At 43.6% G+C, this 21659-nt stretch overlaps 1 protein-coding gene across 4 annotated transcripts in view; it reads right to left on the bottom strand.

Annotated features, from left to right (window-relative positions):
* Positions 1 to 21659, bottom strand: part of CHD6 (chromodomain helicase DNA binding protein 6) — a 202719-nt gene that overhangs the window by 10613 nt on the left and 170447 nt on the right. For 3 of the 4 annotated variants that reach the window (XM_073236592.1, XM_073236594.1, XM_073236593.1), the window contains exons 28-34: positions 11327 to 11387; positions 10429 to 10645; positions 8794 to 9002; positions 5513 to 7093; positions 2669 to 2820; positions 2056 to 2262; positions 610 to 1062 (exon numbers count right to left, since the gene is read on the bottom strand). In XM_073236592.1, coding sequence (XP_073092693.1) covers positions 610 to 1062; positions 2056 to 2262; positions 2669 to 2820; positions 5513 to 7093; positions 8794 to 9002; positions 10429 to 10645; positions 11327 to 11387 — 2880 coding nt within the window. The remainder of the gene's footprint in view (positions 1 to 609; positions 1063 to 2055; positions 2263 to 2668; positions 2821 to 5512; positions 7094 to 8793; positions 9003 to 10428; positions 10646 to 11326; positions 11388 to 21659) is intronic. The other variant, XM_073236595.1, reaches the window with a different exon arrangement.

Raw genomic sequence — 21659 nt, 5'->3', positions numbered from 1 at the left:
TTGATACATTATAGCAAAGTCTAAGGGGACCTTTCTTGGCCAGGTATGTAGTTTCTGATCTTTTCTGTTATTTACAATGATCTCCTTTGAGTTAAGAATGTCTTAGTGTGATCTTGGTGAATCCTTGAGCCCCGTCTGTGGTAAATGTTGCGGCCCCTGCTTTACAAAGAAGCAAAGCGAGGCTGGGTGGTGTGCCCAAGGTGGTCGACGCAGTAGACCAGGGTCAACATTCAGGAAGCCCTGACACCTGTTCCTCCTCTCCTGACTCTAGCTCCTGAAAGGCCCACTAACCTGGAGCAATGCTAACACAAACTCAACTCCGCTGTCTCGCTTTACCCATCAAATCACCAGTGGCTGTCCCGAAACACTGGAGCATTTGGGTCCTTTCTATTTCTCCAGATTGCATGCAGATTACGGGCCCTTAACGGATGAACACCTATCTATTTCTAGAAAAGACTGAGGTCAACTTATAATGAGAGAAATTTAGTAGGAAAACTGAAAAAGAAACAAAAGATCCACAAATCAAAAAATTTTGTGATTGAGCAAGAAGGGTCTGTTGCTCAGGATAGAGAGAGGTCAAAAACTCACTTACTGGCCTCATATACCCACCAAGATTCCTGCCTGAAGTGTTTGCTCCTTCAAAAAGATGAGGTCCATCCCGCCTTCCACATGTTTCCGCCTCCCTCTCCGCCTCCTTGTGGCAGTGTCATCTCTTCTAAGGCTCCCATTGACGATCTGTCCCGTCACTGGATGGATCAGGCCAGCTTGTAGAATCCCAGACAAGTCCATGCCAAGGGCTCCTTGAAGTGAACCGATAGCCCCAATCTTAGGGGTGCTGGCACTCACTGGGAAGGGGGGTGTAGCTCCTGGGGACCCCTCTGATGTGCAGGAGAGGTCTATGGCTGACTCCCCATGCCAGCCATTGAGGACAACGGGGGGATGCCCATGGGTGGCAGAGAACTGTTCCAGGCTCCGAGCCTTTGTATCCCTCTCCACTTCAAACTCGAAAGGACGTCTGTGCTTTTGATCATCCTTTGTGAATACTGGAGCCAGGAAGCTCTCCTGCGAACACACACATTTGGCAAGAGAGGTTTGAATGCCACGTCTGTGGCTGAATGCCAGCTCCTTTTCCACAACTGATTTCCTTGGGCTTCGTATGATTTCTCATCATCTTACAAGTTCTTCTAATTCAAACCTTCTCAAACTTCAGTACTGTAATCACCTGGATAGCTTGTTAAAGTATAGATTCTACGTGGACCTGAGAATCTGCATTTGTAACAGATGCTGCTAAAGCTGCTAGTCCAAGAATGACACTTGGAATTGAAAGACTGTGGAAGTTAGGGACTCTCAACCTCAGCTATACATCAGAATCAATTGGGGAGTTAAAAAAATTCCAATACCGAGTCCATACCTTGAACGAATGAAATCAGAATCAGCAGCTTTTTGGGATTCCAGTGGATTCCAACGTGCAGTTTGAGAGTAAGAGCCAGTGTGCTAACAATATATCTCAAATTAAACTTGAGTTTATAAAACTCAAAGAAATCTCACTCCTGCTTTGATTTGCCAAATTTCTATCAGCTGCCATCATTCTCTCAGTCCTGCAAGTGTTGGGCACACTGATCCATGCATGCTTCCCTTTCCTTACATGTTTACTAGCCATCAGTCATCCTTGCCACCTTCCCCCTTTCTCTGCATCCACTCTGCCACTGACCTGGCCTGGAACCCTCTTCTCTTCCTCAGCTCCCTTCTTGGCCTCCCAGCCTCTGAGTCACCTCTCTTTTCTGACCCCCATCTTCCACGAACCTACATGCTACTCCAGGAGAGTTGCAAAGCCCTGCTTTCATCATGCAGTTCCCCACTCTAAAACTTTTAATAGTGCTCTGCTGCTTACAGGGTAAAAGCCAAATTCCTCAATTATCACTAACGGCTTTACCAGCAGAGCAAAACAAAAATCCTATCCAATCAGTAAATGTATTTGTTGAATGAGTAACTCAATCAAGGAGTCAAGGGTCCCCCTGCTTTGTTTCGCAGTCAGCACCCTCCTCATGGCCTCACCTTCTGGATCTGGGCCACCAGTGCTGCACCGTTGCTGAAGCTGTGTTCTGCTGCTTCCGGCTCCGCGAGGCTGCTTCGAGGACCGGCCCTGCTGGTTAACACGGGGGTGGGCAGTGGGCCCGAGGTCTCATACTGCTGGCCGGAGGGCCACTTCCCCTTTAACACTACGTGGCAGATACTATCTAGGCGGTTGATTATCACTCGATCCTATAAAAAAGAACGAACAAGGCTCTGAGGAAGAAGGACCAAGTTACCCAAAGTTACAAAGGTACTCATGTTGCAGAGTACCCTGAGATCAAGTGTTAAGTTTTCTAACCAGAAGGAGTTGACTAGAAAAGAGCACGTGCAAGTGTACTCACTTTACTGGTCTTAAAATAAAAGTTAGAGTCTGGACAATGAAAATTAAACACAGTGCTATAAGTAAGAATTTGATGATTTTTGCCTTACGGTCTGATTAGTCAAGTACAGGTATCCTTAATGTTCAAATATTACATTACTACTGCACTTTAAAGAGAGTATTTCTCTGTCATTCACAAATAATCTAAAAGGTTTAACATTTAAGGACTCAAAGCTGAAAATGCCTTGGGCAGAGAATACACACGCTGGGAGGTACCTTTGGCCACTCGGAGAAGGAATAGAGGGTTTTCTCCTGGAGCAGCTGAGCAATGGTGGGAGCCCGCGTCTCCTGGAGATCGTCCCCTATGTCCCCTGCAATGCCCGAGGTCGAGCTCTTGCTCTCCTCTTCGGAGTATTTCCCTGGATAATCTGGGAAAAAAGGTTAAAATCATTAATTAGGCACTTGGGAGATGGCAGCGATCTGATCTCTCTTTAATTAGCCCAGTCCACGCTAACTTATTTTAAATTGGATATTAATTACCATGTCTGGTATTTCCAGAAGAACTATACCAGTTAAGCCGTAAGGCAGATCCTGCTCCGGGGCTGCCCAGGCTAGTCTTCTGATAAGAGTTTGCAGCCACAGCCCAGCAACAACAAAAGGCAAGAGAGAGGATATTCCTTTGTGTATCCAGGAGAGGAGATGCATGACCACAAAGAGGCTTTTACGTCTGGCACAGCGGATGAGAGGACACTGAACATAATACCTTGATACTCTGCAGAGGCAGTCTAAGGGCTGTAACACAGCAAGAAGCTGACTAATGATGAAGGATGAGAAGTCCCGAAACTTTCAACAGAAGTAAAACAGACCTGATTCATGTAAAAAATGATGCAAAGAAACCTAGAATATTTAAATTATTTCACTGATGGAAAGAAATGGAAATACCACTCATTCTTTCAAGCTTCAGTGGTGAGCTTCAAGCTTTAAGCTACACATCACTATTAACGTGAAACGGATCTTCAAGGATGTCTATCCTCTGAAATGTGGAGATGTCACTTTGACTCTGCAACACATCTCCTAGAGAGCTGCAGAGACCATTCACCATGAACAGGGCCTTGCGAGGCCGGTGGATTCAAGGATAAACAAGAGAGAGGCGGCCCTGGCCCTCGGGCTTCTATAGTGCTGGGGAGGGAAGACAGGAAAACAGCCGTTAACTACAGTTATAAACTGCTGTAAGTGCTAGAAAGGGAAGGAAACAAGGTGCATGGTAGGGTAAGAGGAGCAGCCTGTGGACAGAAAGGAAGGCTGGGAGAGAGAGTCTCTCGAAGGGCGTGACAGTCAAGATGAGGAAGGGTATTCTGACATGCTGAGGAACTGGGGGACAGAGCCCCAGGAAAAGCACAAAGATGAGGTCAGAGGGGTAGAATCATCTGGACCATGCTGAATCCTGTAGGCCCAAAGAGAAAATCTGAACTTTGTGAGAGGTCCAATGCGAAGCACCACTGGAAGGTGTTAAGCAGAGGAACTGGATAATGTGTGAGAAAGCACTGGCAAAGAAACCAGGCGGTCTGGGGGTGCCCTGCCAACTGTAAGGATAAGTGCTCCTTCTGCTGCAGATTTCTAGTTTCAGGAACAGAGCTAACTGCCCCCAGCCCTATTCCACATCTCATGTATACGGAGGATCTTTTCTGAGGGCTGCAAAAAAACCTTTAAAAGCACTGACACAAGGGACCCCCACACACGAGTGTGCGAAGCTCCCCAAGCCCACTGTTGCCTTCCACCCCACCTTAGCAAGGCTGACGCTGCCACTAAAGGGTATCAGCACAGGCACACTTCTTCTCTAAGCCCTATTCTTCTACCCTGCACCCCTGACTGTCTGGCTTTCCACGGACTGATTACTTGATTTTCCCCACACTGGAATTAAAAAAGCCATGTGGGGGGTTTATCATTTAACACATGGCAGCGATCCTTTGGGGTCTGGGGTGAGGAGGAGGGGTCTGGTCCTAGACTGGCTCCTCCTGGGACAGATGGGGCGCCAAGCCCATCAAGCTACCTTCGGTTCAGCTTCTCTGCACTCGTCCTAGCTAGTGGGTTCAGAACCCTTCCCAAGATAATCACTAACCACAATGACTAAGACCAAAGGTGGGGAGTTTAAAAATAAAAGGAAGCTCGATAAACTCGGGGACACTTAGCTCAGCTCCTCTCTCTCATTCCCTCTTTAATATAGTCACTGTCCCAGAACGAGATGCTGTGTCTGTCTTAGTCCCTGGGCACTACACCTGGCGTCAGGCCAGGCATGGACAGGCTGTTGGGTTTTTTTCTGATAATGACAAGAATAAATAAAAACTGGTTTCTGTTCACCCTATTACACCCTCTTGAGTCTGAAGAAATAAACAGAACACTGAAAAAGTTAAAAGCCATTTGCTGTTGCTCAGGATCTCTGATCATTTTATTTATGTTCCTTCAAAGCATATAAACATCTCTGGGTTATCTAGATTCTTAACATTTTAAGATTCCTTCTAACTTGAACACTTATTTAAGATTTCCCTATTAAAAAGGTCAGATCTACTTTTATTTTTATTGAGTCACTTGTAATTTTGATTTCTGCTGGGTTTCTAAAAGGAATTTAAACCAAATGTACAAACATGAAGTAACAGGGGTTTGACAATGACACAAATGACACTAACGTGGCTCACCTTAATAAAGACCAGTTATTTGCATTTCTGTGGTTCTCAAAAGCTTAACTGCAGCTATATTAACCTGTTCGCAGGCTGTTTCTATTTTAACCAGTTCGAAGCACCTCGCCTCGTGGAAGCAGAGATGGCTTCCCTGTGATGCCGTACCCAGCACCTGCCAGATGAAAGCACACAGCCCTGCCCACATCACATGGCTAATGCAGCAAAAGAGCAGGGTGTCTACAATCATCCTCAATTTCCTAGGATGAACCAGAGTTGAGCTACTCTGTCCCATTTTCAGACCAAGGCCTGTGACCTTTGGTTTTAAACTACAAGAAGTGCAGGCAGGTGTGTTTCAGGAGCTCCAAATCTCCTAATCCTCCCTCCTTGCTTCCTGTCCATCACGTGAGAGCTGCATATCCAAAATACAAGATCACACGTACTGTACCTTGACTACGGCAGTTTCCGTCTCTATCATAATCATCTTTACTCTCAAAATCCGTGTCTTCTGACTTGGGCTCACTTCCTTCGGGATAGGTGGGGAAACCTTTTTTCCCCTCTGCACTTTCTTTCCAAGTTTCTTGCAGAAGTTCATGCTTCACTTGAAATGGCTCTGGTGGAAGAGCAGTGGGCTCGGCCTCCACTGTGATATTATTAGTTCTGCTTTCATACAGGTCTGGGTAACCACCCTTGGGTCTCTCCACTTCGAGTTCGTCATTTTCAAGGCTGTGCATCCACCTCCCCATGTGTTTGCAGTGACACTGACAGGCTGCTTCAGGAAAAGCCCCCTGCAGCCCAGGGTTCTGGCTCGCAGTCCCCAGGCTTCCTTTCTCAGCTGCACCTAGTCGGGAGCCTCGGCTCTTCTCCCTTGGGATATTAGCAGTGGGCTCGGTTAGATGCAAAACCCCTGGCCTGTCCCTCATGCCTGCTGCCAAGTCTAAGTTTTCCTCCTCATTTTCCTCCTCTTCCTCCTCTTCATCACTGTGGTTCTGACTCAGAATCAATTTACTTTCAAAACTATTGTTTTCTAATAAATCGATTAATTGCTGATCTGATGACAGGTTTCTTTTAGAGTCACAGATACTAAGATTGCACATATCTACAAATCCACTTTCGTTTCCTGGATCCAAGGAAGGGGAGGCTAAGCATTTGGCTTCTAGCTGCCCGATGCTTTCAGGCATCTGCCCCGTCTCACTGCGGCAGAGCTCCCCTTCCTTTGAGAGAGACATCAGCAGATGTTTTCCATTTCTAATGTTCATTTGAGCTACGCCTGCTTCTAAACTACGCATGAAAGAGGGGTCTGAAGCTATTTCTGCCTCCAGGCCTCCAGGCTGGCAGCCCCTATCTCTGCTTGCTAAGTGGGCACCAGCATCTCTCCTGGGTTCTGTGTTGGTAGTTGGGCTCTGCTGAAAAGGGTCTGGCTCTCGGTTGGGTACCTTCCTGCCACACATTATGCTCTCCAAAGACTCAGGCACCAGACTTCTGTCGTGAGTGATGGAAATGACATCCTGAACTTTAGCAATGAAGTTTTCACAAGTCACACCAGATAAGCTGCCCCCAGGAGGGCTGAGATGATCATCTCTACCTTCTGGTTTCACTAGATTCTCGGATTCGTTTTCAAGGGACTCTGAAGTTCTCCTCATCTGAGTATATCTAAGCGATTCATACAGTTTGGAGTTGGTCTGGTAAAGGCAACAGAGACTTTCTGGTGCCTGGGTGTCAGCTCTTTTATGCTGGGCATAGTTTCTATAGGCATCCAAGAAGGACAGCTGGGGATCGGTCATGATGTAGTAATCGGTGCGGTTCAGCCCATGCTTGGCGGTGCCGATGAGCAGGTCTCGATCATGCTTTCCACACTCCCACCAGACCGGGAGGTAGAGGCTGGGCCTGCAGAGCTGCAGGCGTTCATGCAGCTGAGGACACTTAAGCACCTGCTCTCGGACCTTCCTTAACAGTTCAATGCGGTACAGAGTTCTTGCAGCCCGTTCCTCAGTGATGGGTTCAACATAGATGGTGGGATCTGGCGGACCTGGAAAGGAGAACACAGCGGCATCCCTCAAGTACCCTGACATTTGTTGCCCACCTGAGCCCCTGCACCTTGGGCCTAGCACTTTAATTCCCTGGTTCCTCAGCATGGCAGCCTGAGGTGTGTGTGCCCCTCCTGAAATGAAGAGCTAGAAGAGAATGGGAGGTTTTTTTTTTTTGATTTTTTTTTTTTTTGAGAGGGCATCTCTCATATTTATTGATCAAATGGTTGTTAACAATAAAATTCTGTATAGGGGAGTCAACGCTCAATGCACAATCATTAATCCATCTCAAGCCTAATTCTCGTCAGTCTCCAATCTTCTGAAGCATAACGAACAAGTTCTTACATGGTGAACGAATTCTTACATAGTGAATAAGTTCTTACATGGTGAACAGTACAAGGGCAGTCATCACAGAAACTTTCGGTTTTGATCACGCATTATGAACTATAAACAATCAGGTCAATTGTTTGATTTTTATACTTGATTTATATGTGGATCCCACATTTCTCCCTTTATTATTATTATTATTTTTATTTTTAATAAAATGCTGAAGTGGTAGGTAGATGCAAGATAAAGGTAGAAAACATAGTTTAGTGTTGTAAGAGAGCAATTGTAGATGATCAGGTGTGTGCCTGTAGACTATGTGTTAATCCAAGCTAGACAAGGGCATTAAAACATCCACGGATGCAGAAGATTCCTCTCAAAACAGGGGGGGGTGAGGTTCTAAGCTTCATCACTGTTGATCCGAGAATGGGAGGTTTTCATGAAACAAGGACAGACCCAGTGAGGGTGAAAGAACAGCATAAAAATGGCAGTTCTGGAAATAATACAAGTTTCCATTCAATAAGCATGTACTCGGTGTCCTCTATGCTAGGTACTTTATATATGCTATTCAATTCTCACAAAAACTCTATAGCATACCATCAGGGTCCCTGTTTTAAGGATGAGGAAGGAGGCTCAGATAGGCTACCCTGCTCAAGATGGCAGAACCTGGATTCGAGCCCAGGGTGAGCCCCGTGTAACTCCAAGGTCCAGATCTTTCAATCTATCCAGCTCCCTGGTTTCAACAATAACCCTAACCATGCCCTGTGGGGTCCAAAATTGTTCTGTGTACACTGCCATCAGCTCAGAACCCACACCGGGTAGGCTCAATGTGTTTCTGCTTTTCTAAAATACAGTCATGTGGTCCAGAGCAAGTTTATCTTCAAATATGGGACTAAAGAGGGACTAGGAGGTGCTGCTGAAAATCCCAACGAGGAAGACATTTCTCAGAAGGGGTCTCTATCAGAGCAGGGGACTTAAAGTGACAGCCACTCACTTTCTATAGCTACAAGTCAACACATGAGAAAAGAGTTAAAGTTACTAAGGTTTAATCTAAGGAAGGTGCAACATTCACAGTAGGATAAATCTCTATGAGACTTTTAAAAATGTAAGACTGTACCCTGGAAACGGTAATTAACAGCAGTTTCTCGACATTTCTGTGAGGTTTTGATCTGAATTTCAGTTTTTTTTTTTTTCATTATACCTCGGGAGAGAAATGTCACTCTATAGGGGTGGACCCAATTACGAGTTCATGAATTTGTGGAAACCCACTTGTCTTTACCGGACCTCTTCGATTCCACCTTTATAAGTAATCCTGTACCTTACGCATGAGCCAGTTTTTGCCTTGCTCATCTGGGATATACTGACAGAGTTTTCTCACCACCATCTTTCCACGTGGGCAGACGACAGACGTTCCGGCACATGGCCACAAAACTGTGGAAGTAGTGCCCAAGGCTCTCATCCGACTTCTTGTCCAAACGGGAGATGAGGCGGAACTGCGTCCAGTCGAAAGTTTTCTTTTCTTCATCATAAACAACACCAAAGGAAGACACAGTTCTGTAGAAGTCGGCTTGTTCTCTCCTAGTCCACCTTGAGATTTAATCAGAAAGGGAGAGTGAGCTGTTTTTCCTTAAAAAAAAAAAATTAATAATCTAACAGTACTTACTGAGCACCTACTCGGAGAGTTCGTGAAGCCAAGAAAGGAGGCAGAGCTCGTTTGTCTATTTTATCATTTCTTTTTATCTAAGTTAAATTGGGCTGAGGCTTATAACAAAAGTAGACTATTTTCCTACTATATTTTCAAACCTTCCAGCTTTTTCTTCTGGTATTTTACCTTTCTGTTTCTAAATCATGTGTGCATACTTGCTATCTCGATTCATCAATTTTAGAAATCACCTAGTAGGATAAAGATTTTATAAATAGTATAGACACTTAAATATTTTGCCGTATTTTCTCCCCCCTATAAAACAACATAGAATCATAGAATCCTGGACAGACCTTCTAGGCCACTAAATTCACCTCCTTCATTTTACAGATAAGGAAATGGGTCCAGAAAAGGGAAGTGCTTCCCTCTGCCACCCACCAACCTGGACCCCTAACTCACACTGGCCGTCTTCTTGGTTTTACAGAGGCAGGTTACCCACTATCAGTTATCTTCCCTGAGATACAAGGTTCTCTAGTCTTTACATCCTGCAGGATTAAGATGGTGACTTAAGGGAGCTGGATACTTATATACCACCACAGTTTTAATGAAAGGCTCCTAGGCATGGCCCTCTCCTTTCCCAGAGGGTCAGGCTAGGAGTGGAGCAAGGCAGTGGGTGGGAGTGAGAAGCATGGCAGAAGGGGCACTGGCTCTTTTCTTTGGAGCCGTGAGAGATGGGAGATGCTTTTTCCCTGAATTACTAAATCTCATAAAGGCAGGAGTACATGGAAGTCAATGAGTTTGCTCTGTGGTGTTCTTTTAATTCATTGGATGTTGTATCAGAAGCTGGAGAGACAAAGACTCAGGACCTGCAGCTTCATGATGCTCTGGTGGCATCGTTACTGGTCTGCGTCAGCCCTCCGTTGCTCGGATGGGCAAGTAACTCCTGCTGACTATGCACTCCCTTTGCGCTGGCATTTTATGGTACTTACTGTTCTCAAAGGCTTGATAAGGACTGACAGCTATAATAACTCAGCTTCAATGCATACTATTCACTTTGCTGCTCAAACAGCATGGCCTGATATAAGCCAGTGTGATGTTTTTAGACCACATCCCCAGAGACTGGAGTCCAACTTAGGTAAGAGGGTCAAGTTGGAAAATGGTTAAGTCTGGGAATTGTGAACAAAGGTGTCCTAGATCTCTGATATCAGATTCCCCAGGCAGCATGACAATACCCAACTGGTTTAATCTGGAGCTCACTTGACTTCACACAAGAACATTAAACACACTTGCCCTCCAGCTAGCTGTCTGCTCCCCCTTGGTCACATTTACCCAGTGGACAGCTCAGCATGCCCTGATAGGCACTGGCTTTACCTCTTTTGAGCTTCCTTGTTGATGAGCTCCATTTCTGAGGTCCTCCTGAACATCTCTTCCTGGACCCAGTATCCTTGGTTACCTGGCCCCAGAACTTCAGGCCGGCAGAGTTCCTTGCGGTTGCAACGCTGGTAAATGGTGACCAGTCGTCTAAGCCGAGCTGTGAGAGCAGACGGAACTGGCCAGGGCGCTCTGTCTGGGTCGGAGCCATCCTGGGCTTCAAACACCAGTGAGAACATTAGTATTTACAAACAGAACCAAAACAAAGGCGTCTGCTGGCAAACTCCGTAACTTAATCAACTCTGGAGCTAGGTGTAGCTGGAAGGGCTGCGATTTTGTTTAGAAACAGCTTTAGGTTACAGTTGGCTGTGTAAATCTCTCAAATACAAATGTGCCTGTCTGTGGGGACAAAACTGATCTGAGGACCTTGCTCTAAGGCATGAGAACAAGTCGACCCTCTATGGACTTCTCCATATACAACTGTGGGCTTGTATGTAGCTGCGTCTTGCAACTGCCAAAGACCCTATTAAGTTTGAATTTAGAAAAACAAACAGAAATACCAAACCAAATCAACCCCCCTAAGTTTTCTCCAAAAAGAAAATTAAATAAAAAAAGTTAAAAATCATTGAAACCATGATTCCTTTTTCTCCCTCAAACTCCATCCTGACTTCAGGTGCCATCACTGATTTCCCTTTCGGGTTTCAATGCCAGGTGGAAGAAGCTTGCCTGAGCCGCATTAAAGCTCCAAGTGCGACTCTAGGAGAGTTTGATGACGGTCAACTTCCTTGGCTTTTAAAAAGAACCTCCTTATAAAACAGCACTTTTTTTACATATGAACTCCAGGGTAACTGCAAACTAGGACCTTTTTTCCTTTGCCTTCAGAAGGACACAGTCTCACCTGCCCGGCTGTCATCTTTCTTTTCGCCAAAAATGCCATCACCTCCATCACCAGAACTTTCCTAGGGATAAATGAAGCCACGCCATCAGCAGAAGTGCATCTCAGAACAAACCCCCCGATAGTCCCTGCAGGGCAGTAAACATGCACAGAGGTATCTCCTGTTCATGAACATCTCGGAGGCCAAAGCAGTCCCTGATGAATAAAGCTTACTTACGCATAGTTATCAAGGAGCCAGAAAGCACTTTGTTTAAATAAGCATTTTCCCTGGAACTGTGTGGAATGATTCTGCTGGTATGGAATTACGTTAAAGAATGATGGACTGGCATCCTCTCCTTAGTAATTACATTTTACAAGCACTATTGTGGTTTGAATCTAAATATTTGCTTGACCATCATCACTTGCAATACTGTCATTTCACAAAGGTTGTGCCTGCATTTTTGTTTTTTGCTGTGAAAAACCATCATGCTCATTTTCATTAGTTACCTTACTTCACAGCAACAGACACTATTTTCCTAAAACATAACTGCTCCAGACATGAGAACCGATGGCGCAAAACCCCAGGAATTTAAAATTAAAATCACAATACGAGGTTCCAAGTGTATCTGGAGTAACATCACAGGCACAGAGCTTATCCAAGTTGAGCATTTGTCAAACTGGCTCTAATGGATTCCTTTAAAGACCTATTTTTGGTCTCAGGAACGGAACTTTTAAAAAGCTCCTTATAGGATATGGCAGGTGGGAGATGGGGGGTTGGAGAAAAGATAGTACTACTTTTTAACTAGCTCCATTTTTAACATGAAAATTTATTGTGTTTTTAACTAGATATTTTAACCTGAGTGATAGGAGGGAATAACCCTGGGATTCAAGACTTTGGCCACGTTAGAGCACAGGGTCAGATGGGATATAAGGGTCAGCAAACTGTGGTCTGCAGACTGTTTCTGTGTGGCCCTTAAGCTAAGAATTATTTTTACATATTTGAAGAGAAGAAGAAGAAAAAGAAGAGGGATGGGGGAGGAGAAGAGGGAGAGGGAGAATATACAACAGACTGTATGTGGTCCCTGGCCTAAGATATTCATGATCTGGTCCTTTACAGCATTTGCTGCATCCTGGACCAGCACACACAGGACAAGAAAATACTAACAGAGGTTCAGCAGGAATGGATGGACACCTACAACTGGCAATAGTTAAAATTCAAACCACCTTCTTGGGCCCTTAATTCCATGGAAGGATCTGAAAGGGAAAACTGAAAAGGCAAAGAGGGGCAGGGGTGCATTTTCTGAATGTAGTTCTTTCTTACTAGAATAGTGGTAAGAGGGACACGACTGAGAACTCTGTGCTACTGAAGCACTGTGCAAATCCCTTCGTGTGGCTGACCTCATTTAGTTACCAGAACTGCCTCAGGAGGTAGAAAATACTACTATGCTCATTTTACAGATGCAGAAGACAAGCCCTAGAAAGGTTCTGTAACTTGCCCAAGGTCACATGGCTAGCAAGTGGCAGAGCTGGGTTTCAAACACAGCAAGTCTGAAGAGAGCCTAAGCTTGCAACCACAAAGTTATCCAGAAAAGAGCATTTGGGTTGACAATTTGCTTTCAAGAATAAACGATACATAGAATCGGAGAACATGGCTTAACCTCCCTTCCCCAGCCAGAACTGTCTCCAGCCATCTAACGTCAGTGAAGACTGGAAACCTCAGGCTGATCTATTGTACCATTTTAAGTAGCATTTAAATATGCCATCTCATCCTCTCCCACTACTGAGGTAGTTAAAAAATGAACAAAAAACCCCTGACTATGCCTTTTATCTTTCTTGCTGTAGAGAATATTTTTGAGTATCCTTACAGTATCCATGAAGATCCTTGAATGCTGATATTTATAGATGGTTCCAGACTGAGAAATGTTCTACAGCCTCTACCACGTGGTAGTCAGGCGCCAGAGCCGACACTCTCACCACTAGGACATACGGGTGGCGACATGAGCATCGCCGTGCTCTGCCCAAAGCCTCAGGGGCAGCTCCCAGCTTGGTGTGAGGCAGACGCACAGGACATGCAGGTGTCCCTTCCAATCTATCTCACAGCCTCTGTTGGTACAGTTAGTAAACATGAACAGCCTTTGGCAAACTCTCAAGGGAACATTCTAGTATCAGCAAGTACCTTTTTCTGTCCTGTGCCCTTTCTTGGAGGCACTTCCTCTTTCTAGAAATGAACGAATGGAGAAGACCTGGCTTATCAGTGGCCCAGCTTATCGGCATATCAATCAACTTGATATGAGCATGTGATGTACTCTCAAAGTGACAGCCTGGGGTTATGGAGCACACAGAAAGCCCTGAATTTGAACATGCAGTATCTCAGTTTCTGCCTATGTGTATCACTCTGGAAGAAACATTCATCTTAGAAGAGGTACGAATCCTTCATTTCAGGCATGAAAGGTCCCAGGAAGTGCTGACAAGAACTGGTTCACAACAGGCGATTTCCCCATCTTCAGCGTGCATGTGGTTTGGAGGCTGGCTGTCCACTGCTCTCTGGCCTTGGACAAGTTGTGTCAACCTCTCTTCATTTGCAAAATGGAAATGATAATACTTTTGAGGGTGTTTGTGGATGCAAATGAGTTACATTAAGTGTTTAGCCAATTGCTGGCACAAAGCAAATGCCCAACAAATAGTAGCTGGGAGGAGGAAATACTAACAAAAGATCCCAACTACTAGATAACACTCAGTATTTCTATCTTTCAACTAAACTGTGAGCTCTAAGGAAGCTTTTATAAAATAATAAAACAGCATCAATAACACAAAGGTCTACTGAGACCCAGGTAAGCAGCTGCCAGATACTATCTGCATTGAGTACTTTATATGCATTTCTCAATTAATTCATTATAAATGAATAATTATCCACTTTAGATAGAAGGTAATTACAGAATAGAAATGTTGACAATCTTGTCATAGTTATTAAGTCATTTAATAATAACTAATAAACATAGTTATTAAGTAGTGAAGACATAATTTAAACCCAGGTCTGACTCCAGAGGATGAACTCTAACCACTGTGCTGTGTTGCCTCTGGTGGGAGGAAGACACTGGTTCGATCCAAAAGCACTGTCAGTAACAGCCACTCAACTGCACACCCTTCACTTCTCCCTGGGGGCGTGGAGCTGCTTTCTTATCTGAAAAGGGAAGGTCTAGTCTCCCTGGCTTATGGCTGCCCCTCCAGGGGTGGCTGCCTCCCCTACTTATTCTGGGCATGGCTAGAGGTGGCAGAAGGGGCAGCAGAGACCTGGGGGGGGTCCAGGGGATTCCCTCTAGGCTCTTATAAGAATCCTAGGGCCAACGCAAGCATGATGAGCAGCATTCTTACATTCAGCAAACAATGATTTCCCCTTGAGTGCCAGCAACTATGCTAGGTTCAGGGACTACAGAGGAAAAGATAAGACTCCTCATTCTTCTAGAGCCCATGGCCTGGTGATTATAGAGACATGTAAATAAATCTGGCCATGCAGTGTGAGAAGGATTCTTCACAGTGGGAAAACAAGAATGAGTCGCCAACTCTGCCAGACCCAAACTAGGTAGGGGAAATGATAACTGTAGGGAAAATGGAAGTTCCATGGCCAGGATCCTCACCTGACCCTAATCTCCTTGCCCACTGGACATGTGCAATGATATAATAATTGGCCTACTTAGGCACATGCTTACACATGTGTTGGCAATAAGCCATTATTGTCTGTGTTGCTATATAAACAGCTCTGCCCAGTGCTCTGTGCAGATGGCAGAGGTGGAGACAGAGGTGGCTTATAGACTTGCAGATTGCTGGGTGAGGGTGTGGTTCTAGCGCCTGACCTACCGCCATGAGAAGAAAGCTTGGTATAAGCTCCCTTTTTCCCCCAATGTTCTGTTGTAATTTTTTGGTTTCACCAAATCCAGAACGAACTTGCCTGGAGCTAAAACCCCTCTGGCCTGGAGCTACAATATCCAAGAGGTGACCTTTGAGCTTCATACTGAAGGACACAGGAGTTCACCGGGAGAACATAAGAACTCTCAGTGTAGAGATAACAGGATGCACAAAGGCAGAGTTAAAAAGACCCACAGCGTTTTTCATTTGTAAGGAAATCAAGCACCCTACTACTCTTACATAGCCTTTGTGTAGACAGCAGATACACCTCAACTGTCATGAACATAAACGATTTTACTATGGAAATTCATTAACAACAAGGATATTAGTATGGAAAGACCACAGGACTCACAAAAAGATGTGAGTAGGAGATAATGTTCTTGTGGCCTCTAGCTAGTATGACTTTTTTGTAGTTGATTAAAGCAATTTGAGCTTTCTCTTTTCTAGAATGGGGATAAGAATAGCCACGTGGAGGGGAAAACGTGCTGTAAGCTTGGAAGCGCTCTATAGGCAAATTTACTATTTGTCTTAGTGACAGCAGAGCTGCTACTCATTCCTACTTGTGTTAAAAGAGATGTTTCTCTCCCTGTGTACTAGGTTTGGTACAGAAAGATCTCACAATTCTAGGCCCCAACCACTCCAAACCCAAGTAAACTTTTAGACCAGCCACTTTGCAAGGTCTCCGTAGGTTCAGCCACTCCAGCTGCATCTGAAATCAGTGACTGTGTTTACCAATCCAAAGTTCTATTGGTACTAAGCAGAAGGAGGGTGGGGGAAAGGAGTAGCCTAGATCACCTCAAATGTCCCTTCTAACTAACATTCTATGATTCCACAATGGCCACATTTAAGGAAAACAGTTACAGTGTGCTCCGGAAGGCACCAGAGTAGCAAGGGGCCTGGGGACAACATGATATGAAGAACAGCAGAGGAACTGGGGATATTTCACTTGAAAAGAAATTTAAAGAGATTAAGGTAGCTACTGGTCTCAAGAATTTAAAATTCTATTAGAAAGGGAAAAAAAACCAATTGTGTTCTTGGCAGTACCAGCAAAAACTAGAAAGAATCCATGTAACCAAATGTGAGCCAGATTTTTGGGCCAATACAGGAAGCATAACCCAACAATGAAATGGGCTTCCTTGGAAGGCAGCACATTCCACCTCTTTTTGTCAGGGACTCCTGGAATTATCTAAACCAACCTGGAATAACCCTGGCAGTGATACTGTGGAGGGGAAGGAACACTCAGAGACCACCCAGACGTGTGTTAGGGCTCCTGGCAATGCTAAGATTCTGCCAGTCTACTAATTGTTCTCCTTCCTACGCCCAGGTCTATTTAATTCAGAGGAATTACCCTCGCTACAGAAGACAGGATCTTTGGGTATCTTTTAACCCTTCCTACTGACCTGCCTGAGAACAGAACCTAGAGAAGGAAACACCCAACCAGCATCTTCTGCATAGGAGGAATGGGGTGGGAGGGCAGTGGGAGGGAAGCAGGGTGGGGCAGTGTGGATAAAATAATGGTTCCTGTGGCCAGGATTCTCACCTGGCCCTGGTCGGCTAGCTCACTACACACATGTGGGCAATGTGTCATTATTGATCTATATAAAGAGCCCTGCCCAGTGCTCTGGGCGACATGGTGGCATGGCTGCGAGGCTGCAGGAGAGCAGAGCAGAAGCTGGAATGGTGGCAGCGCCGACGACAGAGGCCCACTGAACCCACAGTGAACTTGCCCGGGGCTGAAACCTACTGGCAAGACAAGCAGCAGACCTGGTTCAGACGTTGGCCTTTCGTCTACACTTGTCTTAGCATTTGGACTAGAATTCAAGCTTAATCTGTTTACAATCTGTCCACCTCAAAATCTGGGAGAAACAACTCTCCATCCCATCTACTTTTGATAATATTTTACAGTCTAAGTTTTTGGGATTTCAAGAGCAAAATAAATAATACAAGCATTAATTTTGTAGTGAGTAAAAAAGTAGTTTCAGAGAAGTTTATTATAAGGGAACAATTTATTTTACCAATTCTTCCATAACTCTTCAGTGCCCAGGTCTCTCCAAGATTGAAGACTGATGAGATAAGCATGTAAACCTTACTGTGAACAGTTTTCAGAGTCAGGCCTGGCCTTCTGGGGGACTGCTGCCTGCCTTTCCACAGAAGCTGCTGTTAAAAGGAAGGGGCATGTATGTACAGCTGAAAGACTTTCTAATCACTTGACTATGAAAACAATACTTGATTAGAATAAAGAAATACAAGAATATCTACAGATTTTCTAATATGAACTCTATCATCTAGCTGCTAGGAGAATTTGGTAAAGTCCTTTGATTTACTGGGCCTAAATTTCCTCAGCTATCAAATGAGAGCAGTAATATCAGATGTGCTCATTTTAATTACTTCACATGGCAGAGGTGAAGACTGACTGAAACAAATGGAAAAAATACTTTAGAAAGAGTAAAGTTCCAAATGCAATCCCTATCAAAATACCAACAGCATTCTTCAACGAACTAGAGCAAATAGTTCTAAAATTCACATGGAACCACAAAAGACCCCAAATAGCCAAAACAATCCTGAGAAGGGAGAATAAAGCTGGGAGGATTATGCTCCCTGATTTCAAGCTCTACTACAAAGCCACAGTAATCAAGACAATTTGGTACTGGCACAAAAACAGACCCATAGACCAATGGAACAGACTAGAGAGCACAGATATAACCCCAAACATATATGGTCAATTAATATACAATAAAGGAGCCATGGACGTACAATGGGGGAAATGACAGCCTCTTCAACAACTAGTGTAGGCAAAACTGGACAGCTACATGTAAGAGAATGAAACAGGATTATTGTCTAACCCCATACACAAAAGTAAACTCAAAATGGATCAAAGACCTGAATGTAAGTCATGAAATCATAAAACTCTCTGAAGACAACTTAGGCAAAAATCTCCTGAATATAAACATGAGCAACTTTTTCCTGAATGCATCTTCTTGAGCAAGGGAAACAAAAGCAAAAATGAGCACATGGGATGACATCAAAGTAAAAAGCTTCTGTACAGCAAAGGACACTATCAATAGAACAGAAAGGCATCCTACAGTATAGGAGAATACATTTGTAAACAACATATCTGACAAGGGATTAACATCCAAAATATATAAAGAACTCACATGCCTCAACAACCAAAAGAGCAAATAACTGATTAAAAAATGGGTGGAGGATATGAACAGACAATTCTCCAAAGAAGAAATTCGGATGGCCAACAGATACATGAAAAGATGCTCCACATCACTAATTATCAGAGAAATGCAAATTAAAACCACAATGAGATATCACCTCATACCAGTTAGGATGGCCAACATAGAAAAGACTAGGAACAACAAATGCTGGTGAGAATACGGAGAAAGGGGAACCCTCCGACACTGCTGGTGGGAATATAAGCTAGTTCAATCATTGTGGAAAGCAATATGGAGGTTCCTCAAAAAACTAAAAATAGAAATACCATTTGACCTGGAAACTCCACTCCTAGGAATTTACCCAAAGAAAACAACTTCTCAAAATCAAAAAGACATATGCACCCCAATGTTTATCACAGCACTATTTACAATAGCCAAGATATAGAAGCAACCTAAGTGTCCATCAGTAGATGAATGGATAAAGAAGAGGTGGTACATATACACAATGGAATACTATTCAGCCATAAGAAACAAATCCTACCATTTGCAACAACATGGATGGAGCTAGAGGGTATTATGCTCAGTGAAATAAGTCAGGCAGAGAAAGACAAATACCAAATGATTTCTCTCATTTGGGGAGTATAACAATGAAGCAAAACTGAAGGAACAAAATAACAGCAGACTCGCAGACTCCAAGAAGGGACCAGCGGTTACCAAAGGGGAAGGGTGAGGGAGGGCAGGTGGGGAAGGAGGGAGAAGGGGATTGTGGGGTATCATGATTGGTGCACATGGTGTGTGTGGGGTCACGGGGAAGACAGTGTAACTCAGAGAAGACAAATAGGGACTCTGTGGCATCTTACTACACTGATGGACAGTGACTGCAATGGGGTATGGGGGGGGAACTTGATAATATGGGTGAATGTAGTAACCACATTATTTTTCATGTGAAACCTTCATAAGCGTGTATATCAATAATACCTTTATAAAAAAAAAAACGAGTAATGTTCCAGATAGGTATATAGTATTACTTTCATTTCTTTGGTACTTGCATTGTTTCTAAAGGAAAACACCTCCCAAATTTCAGGCAAAAGAAGTAAAAGTATAAGCTAGAGACCAGAATGGCAGAACTTGGATTTTAATCATCAAGACCAGAACTCAACTTCCTTTGAGTCCAGGGTCTGAAGCATCATGCTGACTGTTTCAATTCACTGCTTCTTAAGCCTTAGGGAGATATGGAAACCCATCTTCAAAAAATAATTATTTTCTACTTTGGGAATGTGATGTCATTGTTACAGTTACAGGCATCAGAGCTGATGGAAGGTGAAGTAAACACCGCATGTTCTCCAAACTAGAACCAAAAGAAAAGGACTGGTAACTTTTGTGTGGTGGTCAGGAGAAAAGGAGAGACTATCCTGGTAATGGAGTCAGTTGGAGACAATGCCACTGTAACCTCTGGAATCCATAATCCATGAAATTCTAACAGACTCATTTGCTCCACTTCTCAATGTCAAATAAAACGGAGTCAAGTGGCGTTGGGGCGCTGGTAAGGTTTCAGTCTGCTTATGCCAAGTTCCAGAAACTCATCTGTAAAGTGCACTGTAGATTTCTGCTTCTGGGAAAACACACATATCCCTGTTTTTCACTCTAAGTACAACTAAATCCCCTGAACATTATATATAAAATGAATGTAAGAAAACTCAGAAAGGTAAAAAGAAAAAGACTAACTAGGGACCTTGGGGCCCAGACTTAGAGGTAAAGAAAGCTGGCTACGTGGACATGCCAAAGGGTGCAGACAAAACAAACAAACAAACAAAAAAAAAAACAGAAACAAAAAGAAACAAAAGCTTGTCCTCTCTAAAAGATGATCAAGAAAGGGGCAGGTGAGGAATATATGAAATCTTAAGACAATACCTACTATATTCCAGCTCCACAACACAAAAAAAAACTGTGGCTCAACACATTCATGCCAGCAAAGGCTGAGTTGGGCATCTAGATTTTTACCTTCACCAGCTTGTACAGGGCACCATTTCCTGCTGGGGTATTGTCAAAAAGCCAAGGAGGGGGCCAAGACTTTGATCCTGATAGGCCCCCACCCCCACCCATGGTGTTAGCATCTTCCAAATGGAGAGCTGAACATCCAGCAGTAATGAGAAAACATAACTGGGAACATGAATTTCTGCTCCCACCTGGTAGTAACAAGGTGGTACACCCCTGCCCCTCACTCCTCTGCAAGAAAGGTGTCAAAGGTAGTCAGCTAAAATGGAAGTTTTAAATAAGACCCCGAGTCTCACAATATTATATCCAAAATGTCCACATTTCAATAAAATATCACTTATCTTACCAAAAACCAGGAAGACTTCAAACTGAATGAAAAGAATAATCAATAGATGCTAACACTGAAATGACAGAGGTCTTAGAATTGCCTGACGTAAGAATTGAAAGCAGCCATCAATGAGCAATTTTGAACACGCACACCACCAATGAAAAAACTAAGTTTCAGCAAAGAAATAAAGATTCATAGAAGAACCAAAAAGAAATTTTAGATTTGAAAAATAAAATAACCAACAAAAACCAAACCAAAGTCAACAGATAGGCTGAAGAGCAGAATTAAAGAGAAAAAGAATCAGTGAACTCAAAAGACAGAAAAACAGAAAGTATGTTGTTGTGTGAACAACAGAAAAACTGATTAAAAAAAAGAATTAAACAGAGCATCAGGAACCTGTGGGGCTGTAACCAAAGATGAACTACTCATATCAATCAGAGTCCCAGAAGGAGAGGAGAAAGGGCTTCAAGAAATAATGGCCAAAAATTCCCCATATTTGACAAAAGACATAAGCCTACAGATTTAAGAAGCTGAGCAAATCCCCAAACAGGCTGAATGCAAAGAAATACATAGAAAAACCATCATAAACTCCTGAAAATTAAAGACTAAAAAAAAAAATCTTGAAAGCAGCAAGAAAGAAAAGACACCTTACCTATAGGGGAAAAATAACTTGAATGACAGTGGATTTCATCAAAAACCATGGAGGCCAGAAGGAAGTGGCACAACATTTTTTAAGAGCTGAAAGAAAAGAACTGTCAACCCAAAATCCTATACCCGGTGAAAATATCCTCCAGGAATGAAGAGAATATTAAGACATTCTCAGATGAAGAAAAACTGTCACCAGCAGATCTAATTTAAAAGAATGTCTAAAGTAATTTCTCTAAATAGAAAGAAGAAACCTTGGAACACCAGCAAGAAAGACTACAGTGAACAAAAATATGAGTCAATATAGTAGACTTTCCTTCTCCTT

The sequence above is a fragment of the Manis javanica genome, chromosome 5 (genome assembly GCF_040802235.1).
Source record: "Manis javanica isolate MJ-LG chromosome 5, MJ_LKY, whole genome shotgun sequence".
Classification (NCBI taxonomy): Eukaryota; Metazoa; Chordata; class Mammalia; order Pholidota; family Manidae; genus Manis; species Manis javanica.
Note: the sequence above shows the minus strand (reverse complement) of the source record. Positions and strands in the feature narration are given on the sequence as shown.